The 12048-nt window shown below is 39.1% G+C and overlaps 2 protein-coding genes across 2 annotated transcripts in view; one reads left to right on the top strand and one right to left on the bottom strand.

Annotated features, from left to right (window-relative positions):
• The window catches only part of IFTAP (intraflagellar transport associated protein), a 60004-nt gene extending 51420 nt beyond the window's left edge, over nucleotides 1–8584 (bottom strand). Inside the window, exon 1 of the mRNA XM_065882025.1 lies at nucleotides 8504–8584. The gene's annotated coding sequence lies outside the window, so the exon portion shown is untranslated. The remainder of the gene's footprint in view (nucleotides 1–8503) is intronic.
• RAG2 (recombination activating 2) lies at nucleotides 4336–11140 on the top strand. Its single transcript, XM_065882024.1, has 2 exons — nucleotides 4336–4461; nucleotides 8953–11140. Exon 2 carries the CDS (start codon nucleotides 8981–8983, stop codon nucleotides 10562–10564), a length of 1584 nt encoding a protein of 527 aa, XP_065738096.1. The 5' UTR covers nucleotides 4336–4461; nucleotides 8953–8980; the 3' UTR covers nucleotides 10565–11140.
• Nucleotides 11141–12048: the final 908 nt, after the last annotated feature.

The raw sequence follows: 12048 nt of genomic DNA, 5'->3' as shown, positions 1-12048 counted from the left end.
CTTCCTTTTCATTTAATTACTATGTCAGTATATCCCATTACTAAGTTTTTTATCTCCTCTGTGGAATAAAACTTATTCTACTCTGTGATGACACTGACTTGTATTCTTTAATTGTCCATAGTCTTTGGACTTAAGGCACGAGAAATCCATATATTTCGGTAGGAATTTGACTCTGTCCCTATAACTGTGATTTCTTGGTGAACTTTTAACAAAGGGTGAGCATAGGAAGAATGTAAAACATGTTTATCCTCAATCAAAAAGTTGCTTCATCCTGCTATCATGCGTGTTCCTTAAGGGCAAGAGCTGAGTCTGTGATTTTTTTTTCCTAATTCTCCGCATGACTCTATACATAGTGGATACTCAATAAATATTGTTCATGGCTTCACATTTAGTTTCTATGCTGAGGACTCTGGTAGACGGGGGGCTCTGAAGGAGCTCACTGCGAGTCTAATGCTCTCTTAATGTGTGGCAAGGGCTCAGGGTTTAAAAATCCATTTCCAAATATGTTGCTAATTTCCAGTCTCTTTAGGAGACAACTAACCCATTTAGCAAAAAACTGCCTGTTTTCTGGTGTTAGTAGAATGCAAAGGCTAAAATACTTACCTAAACCTACCCCTGGTTTCTAGGTTGCATTTCTTACTTTATATTTACTGTGGAGATAACCAATATGTCAATTTTATAAGAGCTGTCACTGATGCTGGAATTTCAAGTGCCATAATCATTATACAACACCATAAATAGGTTAGAGAAATAACCCGATACTCTTTTGCAGACAAAGAAAAAAAAGTCATCATGGAAGTAACAGAAGAGATGATGACACTTTTTTAAGGCATGGACCAACATTCCAAATGCCAAGGATCAGCCAAACAACTGAGCTACTTGTCAGTTTTTTAAAAGTCAACCCTGAAAATATATCCTAAAATTTGGCAAAAAATGAAAACCTTCACTTACACAAATATATTTATGGCACCATCATCATTACACAAGATCTACTGAGTACACTCTTTATTAATTAATCCTCCCAGTAAGGCAGGTATCGTCCCTGTTTTAGAGATAAGGAAATTGAAGGTCAAAAAGGCCATTCAGCTAGTAAGTGGCAGAACTAAGACCCAACTCCAAATCTGTCTACCTCTGATCCCTGCATTCTATCATCTAAGCCACATAGAACCTGATTAAATGACCAACAATACTGAATGGCCAGATATATTTACTTAATGGAATTTTAGGCAACTATTAAAAATTTTGGAAATAAAATATACATTTCATAGTATATATGAAATAATGTTACATTAAAAAGATAAAATTTAAATACATTCTTATCATAACTAAGTAAAAATATGTATACATTTGGATAAAAATTAGAATAGAGCACAAAGAAATGAAAAGTTTTATGGTCAGGAAGTGGGCTTAATAAATGGTATATATTTTTCTTGATGTAACTGTTTTTAACGAATTGTTTAAAATTAGGTCAGCTACAGTAATCAAGACAGTGTGGTAGCGGTGAAAGAATATACAAATAGATCAATGGAACAGAACAGAGAACCCAGAAATAGACCCACATAAGTATAGCTAACTGATCTTTGACCACGGAGCAAAGGCAATACAATGGAGCAAAGACAGTCTTTTCAACAAAGGGTTCTGGAACAACTGGACATCCACATGCAAAAACAGGAATCTACACACAGACTTTATACCCTTCACAAGAATTAACTCAGAGTGGATCACAGACCTAAGTGTTAACAACAAAAATTATAAAACTCCTAAAAGATAACATAGAAGAAAACCTAGATGACCTTGGGTATGGCAATGACGTTTTAGATGTAACAGTAAAGGCACAATCCATGAAGGAAATAATTGATAAGCTGAACTTCATAAAAATTAAAAACTTATGCTCTCCAAAAGACACTAACAGGACTTCCCTGGTGGCACAGTGGTTAAGAATCTGCCTGCCAATTCAGGGGACATGGGTTCGATCCCTGGTCTGGGAAGATCCCACATGCCACAGAGCAACTAAGCCCGTGTACCACAACTCCTGAGCCTGTGCTCTAGAGCCCATGAGCCACAACTACTGAAGCCCACGTGCGACAACTACTGAAGCCCGTGAGCTCTAGGGCCCGCGTGCTGCAACTACTGAGGCTGTGTGCTGCAACTACTGAAGCCTGCGCACTTAGAGCCCGTGCTCCACAACAAGAGAAACCACCACAAAAAGCCCGCTACAACAGAGTAGCCCCCACTCACCGCAACTAGAGAAAGCCCGTGCACAGCAATGAAGACCCAACGCAGCCGAATAAATAAATAAATAAAACTATAAAAAAATAAAATAACAAAAGACACTGACAAGAGAATGAAAAGAAAAGCCACATGATAGCAGAGAATACTTGCAAAAGACACATCTGGTAAAGAACCGTTATCCAAAATATACATAGAACCCTTAAAATACAATAATAAGAAGACAAACAACTTGATTAAAAAATGGACCAAACGCCTTACTAGACACCTCACTAAAGAAGACATAGAGATGACAAATAAGCAAATGAAAAGATGCTCCGCATATGTCATTAGGAAAATGAAAATTAAAACAAGATAACTACTACACACCTATTAGAATGGCCAAAATCCAGAACACTGACAACACCGACTGCTGGCTAGGATGTACGGCAACATGAACTCTCATTCATCGGTGGTGGTTATGCAAAATCATACGGCCACTTTGGAAGACAGTTTGGAGGTTTCTAACACAACTAAACATCCTCTTACCATATGAATTATCAGTAGTGCTCCTTGGTATTTACCCAAAGGAGTTGAAAACTTATGTCCACACAAAAACCTGCACATGGATGTTTACAGCAGCTTTATTCATAATTGCCAAAACCTGAAAGCAACCAAGATGTCCTTCAGTAGGAAAATACAATAGATAAACTGTGGAATATCCAGACAATGGAATATTATTCAGAGCTAAAAAGAAATGAGCTATCGAGTCATAAAAAGACTAGGAGGAAACTTAAATGTATATTACTAAGTGAAAGAAGCCAATCTCAAAACTATATGACATTCTGGAGTATGCAAAACTATGGAAACAGTAAAAAGATCAGTGGTTACCATGGATTGAGGGGAGGGAGCAACAAATAGGTGGTGCACAGAAAATTTTTAGGGCAGTGAAATTATTCTGCATGATACTATAATAGTAGATACATGCCATTATACATTTGTCCAAAGCCATCGAATGTACAACACCAAGAGTGAATGTTAATGTAACTTTGGGTGATAATAGTGTGTCAATGTAGGTTCATCGATTGTAACAAATGTACCTCTGGTGGGAGATGTTGGTAATGAGGGAGGCTATGAGTGAGTGGGGGGCACGAGGTATATGGGAACCCTCTGTACCTTCCACACAATTTTACTGCGAACCTAAAACTGCTCTAAAAACTTAGGTCCATTAAAAAAAATTAAGTCAGCTTTTACATCTGTTCTCAACCTTTTGGTTTATTCTTCCTTTGATTATGAAACTTTGGAGTGGGAATGGGGAGGCTACTATCATAGTTTTTAAGACCACTGTGGAATATTTTCCTTGGCTGAGTACTTCAAAGACTTTATCTCATTTAGTATTTTTGCAACAATCTTTTGACGTAAATATTTCTATCCCCATTTCAGAGGTGGGAAAAAGAGGCTTAAGGATTAAGATGACTCCACCTGGAAAATGGCAAAGCTGGCAGAGAAAACCAGGTCAGCTTGACTGTAAAGCCCATTTTCTTAATCATTCCACTATACAATATTACACAGCAGTTCCCTGACACAAAGTTGGTGGTAGGCCTCCCATAATCAGAACTCCTTCCGAGCCTTGCGTTAAAGAAAATGAGACCACTGAGGAGCAATTCACGGTCAAAATAACTGACATTCGTATTAGTAGTCTCTGCTTTAGTAAAAACAATTTCCCATTCGAATCATACAGTATTTTTTAAATAATGTTAATTATTTAAACATTAAATATTAATGTTTAAATAATAAACATTATTGTTTATTAATTATATAAACATTATTATATTATTAATGTTTATTAAGTGTTTAAATAATAAACATTTAATAAACATATTAAACATTCTAAAATGTTTTTAATATATCAGGATTTTACCAGTTTTTTGTGGTTTTTTTGGTCTTTACAGATAATAGATTATGTTTCCCTTGTTCACCAGTAAGGAAACAGTTAAATCTTGAGGGTACACCCTGGTTGGATATCTCCCTTAACCATCTAAAGAAAAAAAAAAAGGTCACAGTCAGTTACTCCCGTTAGATCAGTGTTCACTGGAACATCTGTAGGCACACATACATACTCTCTTTACCGTCACCCTTCTGCAGGCCACGGTCAGAGTGAGCAGTCAGTGAATCTTCCCCAAGCGCTGACATTTAATACCTGGTTTAGCGGCAAAGATTCAGAGAGGGGTGAGCTGCGCCCCTGGCCTTCAGGTAGGTCCAATAACTTCATTTCTACCAGAGCTAAAATATGGGAGCCTACGTTTGTCAACTTTAAGGGAAAGATGCCCCCCTTCAGCAGTATGTTAGTTCCAGGTGGACTGGGTGTCCAGATGGGGAAGGGATGATGTAGAATTTGGAAAGAGAGGGGCTTTCTGGTCTCAGGCTGCTGCAAGGATTTGACTCCTGTGGCAACAGTGTTGAAATTTTAATCTTAGTGCATAAATGCTTCTCTGGCGTAAGTGTCAGAAGGAAGACCTAATCCTGGTTTTACTGCCAGCAAAAAAAATCAAACATTGTATGCCTCAAACCTGATTAACCGTGCAAGAGAGTGTTAATTTGTACACGAAAAGACTGCAGTTACACGAGGTTACCTGCTCTTTTGGAGCAATCAGGAAAACGGGCAACACTGATCAGCAAGATTTAATGCTTCTGAGTACAGTAGCTTCCTTTGGAAGGAAAAGAGTGTCAGTTCAGACACAGGAAACTACAAACCCAGACCTTACATCATTAGCCCTTTTTTTGATTCTCAACTATGCCCTAGCTTCACAGTGAATAAATGAAAATCTCCCTGCTGAGGAATGTTAGCATGGGGTTGGGAGACTTGTATAAAGTTATTGGTCCTATATTTCTGACCTTTAAAAAGAACCTTTAATGTGTTGACTTTGAAACTTCTTTCGGTCAAAGAACAGTGTCTTTTTCTTCAAAATCTGCCTGTGTTTATCTGGCCTATTTAAAGAAAACCACTTCAGTAGATTATTTTAGTTCCAGTGTCACCTTTTAAAAACTCATTTAAAAACCAAGATGTGATGAATAGAGTCATAGTAATACCGTGGAAAATATACTATAGTCTATTCCTGTGAAGACATATTTAAGTTAGTAAAGGAAAACTGCAAAATAAACAAGTACGGCAAAATAATGTGAAAACACTTTCAATGTTCTTGTTCATTCTTTAAATACATAAGTCATCTGGCCATAGTTTAAAATGAATAATCTAAAAATTAAATACACAGATTCTTGAACTGTGTTACAAGAAGAGGTAATTCATCTTAACAGTAATCAACTTTACCACTATTTTTAGGGCCCTGAAATTATGAGGTGAGCCAAATAGCAGGGCACCAAAGGGAGAACAGGTCAGAAATCTTTGGTGACCCAAAATAAGCTACAAAAAGGGGTAGTATTCCTTATGTCTCGCCCAAGAAAATATTTGTTTAATCTACAATAACAGTGTTTTCACTTATGAGAAGCCCAAATCCCTATGAACTTTAAAATGAAGCCAGTGGGCTACAATGAAAACATTTTATTTTTAATTTTCCATTTAAAAGCAAGTGTTCTTGTTGTATGGTCACCCCTTGGGATCTGGGACCCATTACCTCTGTAGAGCTTGCTTTCTATCCCAATAACGGTCTTCACAGGTGTTTACAACAAGCAGGCTTTGGTGCTCCCTCAGCCCAAACGTGAGCAACTCTCTAAAAATCATCACACGTCGTGCTGAGTGTAATCGCGTATGGTTTTCCTTTACCAAACTGAGCGCCAAGAGTACTTCCTTTCAGTTCCTATGGGGAGCATTTTCTTAGTTGCACAGATGCCTTCTCTCATGTATACCTGGATAGGCCACGAGTAAATCAAACACTTGCCCAGGTTATTTCATAAGCAAGGCAAGTTGCTGAACCTACAAACCACCATGGTCTGAGGAAAAAAAGGCTTGCTTTCATAACCTTAGTAATAATCCTTCTCATTCACCAGTTCCTCACTTGGTTTAATAACCCACAGATGATTATTAAAATATCACACCTTGAGGAGTCTCCCAAGTAAGCTAAACATAAGTAGAAGAGAATAATTAGCAATTAATTACACCTGATCTTCAAGGCAAACAGCCCCACCAAGATCTCATTAGACTGACCATAAACTCCACACGGTCCAAAGAACCTTTGCAAGGGGAATAAAAATAAATTACAGCATCAATTAACATTTCTTCAATACTTATGTGCCAGCATATATGATCACATATGTGCTATGTGATTTACATGTGTCACCCCATTTATTCTCAAAAATAACGAATAGGTACTAATATTATCCCCATTTTGCAGATAAAAAAAAGAGACAAAAAACTTGCCCAAAATAGTTACACAGCAAATAACTTTTAGAGCCCAAATTTGGACTCAGACATTCCAACTTCAGAGTCTGCATATTTAATGAGGGGTTAGAGAAAGGGTAACAAGAAGAATGAAATATTTCCTGTTATTTAAACTGAACCTACCACCAACTCCTCTGTTGTATATGTTTATCCAATTCTCACTAGTCTAAAAAATTATCAGTCTACACTCACTAACCAGATTCCCAGATCCTGAAGCCCTTCTAATCATCTCCAACATTATAAACATCATCTGCCATGACTGGCAGGTAACTGCATTAACAACCTTACTTTTTATAAGTTCAAGCATAATCGTCACAGCTATGACCTACAGTGTATAAAGCCCTGTCCAAAGTGCTTTGCATGTATTAACTTACTAATCACAACTTACATCAACCTGTAAGGTAGGTAAAATCATTAGTTCATTTTACAGATGAGGAAACTGAGACACAAAGAAGTTAAATTACTTGCCCAAGTTCACACAGTAAAGTGACAGAGCCAGGATTTGAATCCAGCCAGTCAGCCTTCAGAGCCCATACTCAGACACTGTTTTATACTGTTTTTGAAGCATATTAACAATTTACTCTTAAAAGTCAAGGAATCTGTGCTATTTTGTTTCCTTTAATCTTTAGTGCCTAGGACCTCACTCTGCAAACAGGGCGTGCATTTCCCATTAAGGCTCCTGACATCTCTCCAAGGTAAGTAATTATTTTTCTAAAAATTAAAATTTATCGGGCCCCCCTGGTGTCGCAGTGGTTGAGAGTCCACCTGCCAATGCAGGAGACGCGGGTTCGTGCCCCGGTCAGGGAAGATCCCATATGCTGCGGAGCGGCTGGGCCCGTGAGCCATGGCCGCTGAGCCTGCGCGTACGGAGCCAGTGCTCCGCAGCGGGAGAGGCCACAACAGTGAGAGGCCCGCGTACCGCAAAAAAAAAAAAAAAAAAATTAAAACTTATCAAGCTTACTCCCTCTAGTAAATACCTGTTTTAAAAAATCATACAAATATTACATTCTGAGTAATTCTGGCACCTCTTTGCTTAATGCCTGCTTACAACAGAATTACTAATTACTTCCAAGGTTCTGGGGCTGGAAAGAGAGATTTGAAATAACAGCCACTAACTCTATTTTCTTATCCAAAAAGAGGGAGGAGTGGGGGCTGGGGGAGGAAGGGAGAAGGAGAGGTGTTTAGGAAACTTCTCTGCATCCCTAAAAGAACTCTAAAAACCGGAGGAAGAGCAGCTGAGAAAACAAATAGCCTCTGGCGGGGTACCCGCTAAAGTCTCATTACTGTGTTTCCATGACTAAATACAGGAGTGGTAAAAAAACATGAGGTTAATTCTCCCCTGCACTCCAGGTATTCAGAGACTAATCTTTCGGTTCCGCAAAATAGTCATAGCTTTTTATTCTCTGTGCCCCCGTCACACCCCCGCCCCATTAACCTAAGGAGGCCCGGGGGTGCAATTTTTTTTTCTCACTGTTGTGGCCTCTCCCGTTGTGGAGCACAGGCTCCGGACGCGCTAGCTCAGCGGCCGTGGCTCACGGGCCCAGCCGCTCCGCGGCATGTGGGATCCTCCCGGACGGGGGCACGAACCCGCGTCCCCTGAATCGGCAGGCGGACTCTCAACCACTGCGCCACCAGGGAAGCCCGGGGGTGCAATTTTGGGTCGAGCTCCAAAGCTCCAAAGCAGTCCGTGAGGACACCTGGGCGGGGAGTCTCTTCGGACTGCGGTTTCCAGGCAACCCCGCTCTAGCCACAAGCAGCCCTGCTTCCTACTGGGTCACCTGTTAATAAGAGTCCCCAGGAGATGCTCCAACAACACCCGGGCGGGGGTAGCCTGACGCCGCTCCCGGTGCCGAAGCTTTCCCGTAACCTGGATGTTGGGTCTGCGTCAGCCATTCTCACCTCTTCTTCCCTAGTTTTACGTCTTGGCTTCGACCTAGTCACTTCGCATTTTTTGCGTCTTTATTCAGACAGACTGCTCTCGCGGAGCCACAGAGACAAACTATCGTAGCCACGCATCCCATAGAGAACGGATTTCTGGGAAATGTCGTTCTTTCTGTTGGCAAGCGGCGAATCTTTAAGGGAAAAGGACTACAATTCCCAGAAGTCTAAGGGACGCTAGTCCATGTCTAAAACGGGTCCCAGCTTCTTGAATGGTATTAAGCTGGAAGGTTCTGCTTCTCTTTGCTTACCTAGCTGCCTGAATTTTGGCTATTTTGCGAATTCAGGCAACTACGAGCTTGTGGGACAGCTCTTTTCTTAAAATGCTTCTTACGTGTGAGGGGATCTAAACACAGTGATTTTATATGAAGGGATGTAGTAAGGCAAAAAAATTTTTGTAATTCTTTCAGGTAAAAGATCTATCCACGATCAGAAAATATGTCACTACAAATGGTAACAGTCGGTAATAACATAGCCTTAATTCAACCAGGCTTCTCATTAATGAATTTTGATGGGCAAGTTTTCTTCTTTGGCCAAAAAGGCTGGCCCAAAAGGTCCTGCCCCACTGGAGTTTTCCATTTTGATATAAAGCATAACCATCTCAAACTGAAGCCTGCAGTTTTCTCTAAGGACTCCTGTTACCTTCCTCCTCTTCGTTACCCAGCCACTTGCACATTCAAAGGCAACTTAGAGTCTGAAAAGCATCAGTACATCATCCATGGAGGGAAAACACCAAACAATGAGCTTTCAGATAAGATTTATATCATGTCTGTTGTTTGCAAGAACAACAAAAAAGTTACTTTTCGCTGCACAGAGAAAGACTTGGTAGGAGATGTTCCTGAAGGCAGGTATGGTCATTCCATTGATGTGGTGTATAGTCGCGGAAAAAGTGTGGGTGTTCTCTTTGGAGGACGGTCATACATACCTTCCGCCCAAAGAACCACAGAAAAATGGAACAGTGTAGCTGACTGCCTGCCCCATGTTTTCTTGGTGGATTTTGAATTTGGATGCTCTACATCATACGTTCTTCCAGAACTTCAGGATGGGCTATCTTTTCACGTCTCCATTGCCAGAAATGATACCATTTATATTTTAGGAGGCCATTCACTTGCCAATAACATCCGCCCTGCCAACCTATACAGAATAAGGGTTGATCTCCCTCTGGGTAGCCCAGCTGTGAACTGCACAGTCATGCCAGGAGGAATCTCTGTCTCCAGTGCAATCCTGACTCAAATAAGCAATGATGAATTTGTTATCATTGGTGGCTATCAGCTTGAAAATCAAAAAAGAATGGTCTGCAACATCATCTCTTTTGAGGACAACAAGATGGAAATTCGTGAGATGGAAACCCCAGATTGGACCCCAGATATTAAGCACAGCAAGATATGGTTTGGAAGCAACATGGGAAATGGAACTATTTTCCTCGGCATACCAGGAGACAATAAACAGGTCGTTTCAGAAGCATTCTATTTCTATACGTTGAAATGTGCTGAAGACGATGTGAATGAAGATCAGAAAACATTCACAAATAGTCAGACATCAACGGAAGACCCCGGGGACTCCACTCCTTTTGAAGACTCAGAAGAATTTTGTTTCAGTGCAGAAGCAAATAGTTTTGATGGTGATGATGAATTTGACACCTATAATGAAGATGATGAGGAAGATGAGTCTGAAACGGGCTATTGGATTACATGCTGCCGTACTTGTGATGTGGATATCAACACTTGGGTACCATTTTATTCAACTGAGCTCAACAAACCTGCCATGATTTACTGCTCTCATGGAGATGGGCATTGGGTCCATGCCCAGTGTATGGATCTGGCAGAAAGCACACTCATCCATCTGTCAGAAGGAAGCAACAAATATTATTGCAACGAGCATGTGGAGATAGCAAGAGCACTGCAAACCCCCAAAAGAGTTCTACCCTTAAAAAAGCCTCCACTGAAATCCCTCCACAAAAAGGGTTCTGGGAAAATTATTACTCCTGCCAAGAAATCCTTTCTTAGAAGGTTGTTCGATTAGTTCAACAAGAGCCTTTCAGATTCAAGTGCATCAAAATTTTAAACCTATTTTAAAGAATCATAACAATGATAAAATTTATATTCCTATTTTTGTTTATTGAAAATGTCTAATGTTTTCTTTTAGTTATATGAATGAAGTGCCAGGTAAAAGTGCCTATAATACAATTCTAACTACAGTCATTGTATTTAGACCTATACAGGACCTATAACCTATATTTTGAAAATATTTTACTCAGTTATCTTAAAGAGAATTTATGACCTGAATTTTTTATTCAAGGAATCTTAAACACAGAAGCAGTAATAATAATCGAGCTATGCTTATATCCCTTATAGGACTTTTGATAACAGATAATCCATAGAGCAGTTAAAACAAATTTAATCAGTAAGAAAACTAACACTCAACGAAATTAAATGAATTATTTTGTGAACTATAGCAGTTTGGTAGTTGACCAAAAATTAAAGCTGAATCACCTGTATCCCACACAAATGTTCTTTGTACACCTCTAAGATGGCCACTTGACTATGCCCATGTACAGAAAACGCTATGAGGAGCTAGGTAGGTAGGTAGATAGATAGATAGGAAGAAATAAATAATCTCCATTGACATGAAGGAAGAGAAAAAGAATCTACATCGTTTGTTACATTTTATCAAACTATCCACATGCACTTTCTTCAAAGGATTCCCCCCCCATCATATGGTCCACAGATGATGAACCAGAGCTAGGCACTTGAACCAATTCTTTGAGAGATTTAATGAAAACGGCAGTCCACTGCTTCTTAGCTCTCCGAAACAGGGCACTAAAAAAGAACCACCAAATAAATCTCATGGAGAGGTTATTTCCCCAAATAATATTGATTACTTACCCAAATAATAAAAGTTTAGAGAATTTGATAAAGTTAACAGGTAGATGATTTTAAAAGAGAAAAAAGAAATGTATGTGTGTTTATGAGTCTAGTTAATATGTGGAGTTTGCTGCCAATGAAAGTTACAAAATCAGTGAGCTTGCTAAGTTTCGATTAGATACTTGCTAGAATTGAAATTAAAAGAACTGTTAACTTTGAGGCTTCACATTATCAATTGATAATTAGATGACCTTAGATACAAATGTCTTCCCTCCTGGAATATTTTTCTGGAAAAGTATTTCACTTTAGCCAAGAGCTTAAACCATAACCTCTTATTCATCAGTTTTCACTAAGAGTCCACAGTGTATAAGTTCTTATTGCCAAATTTAGGGGAAATATGAACCATACAGGAGATGAAATCCTGGAACAGAAGTTCTTCTGCTAATAGTTCCATGTTTCAGATATTGAAATTAATGTGAAAAAATTAAATCATATTCACTTTGTTTCAGTAATATTGCTTGATGAATATATCTTTTGAATAATTGCTTGATGAATATACCTTTTGAATAATTTGCTGTACCATTGTTTTGATTTTTGTTGTTTCCATCACCTATATAAAACTAATAAAATATGAAAATGTCT

Source organism: Phocoena phocoena, chromosome 8 (assembly GCF_963924675.1).
Source record: "Phocoena phocoena chromosome 8, mPhoPho1.1, whole genome shotgun sequence".
NCBI classification, from domain to species: domain Eukaryota; kingdom Metazoa; phylum Chordata; class Mammalia; order Artiodactyla; family Phocoenidae; genus Phocoena; species Phocoena phocoena.
This window is presented reverse-complemented; position numbering and strand designations above follow the sequence as displayed.

Excerpts from the sequence above, each read along its gene's own strand:
- RAG2 (XM_065882024.1), top strand. The coding sequence starts at position 8,981 with ATGTCACTACAAATGGTAACAGTCGGTAATAACATAGCCTTAATTCAA.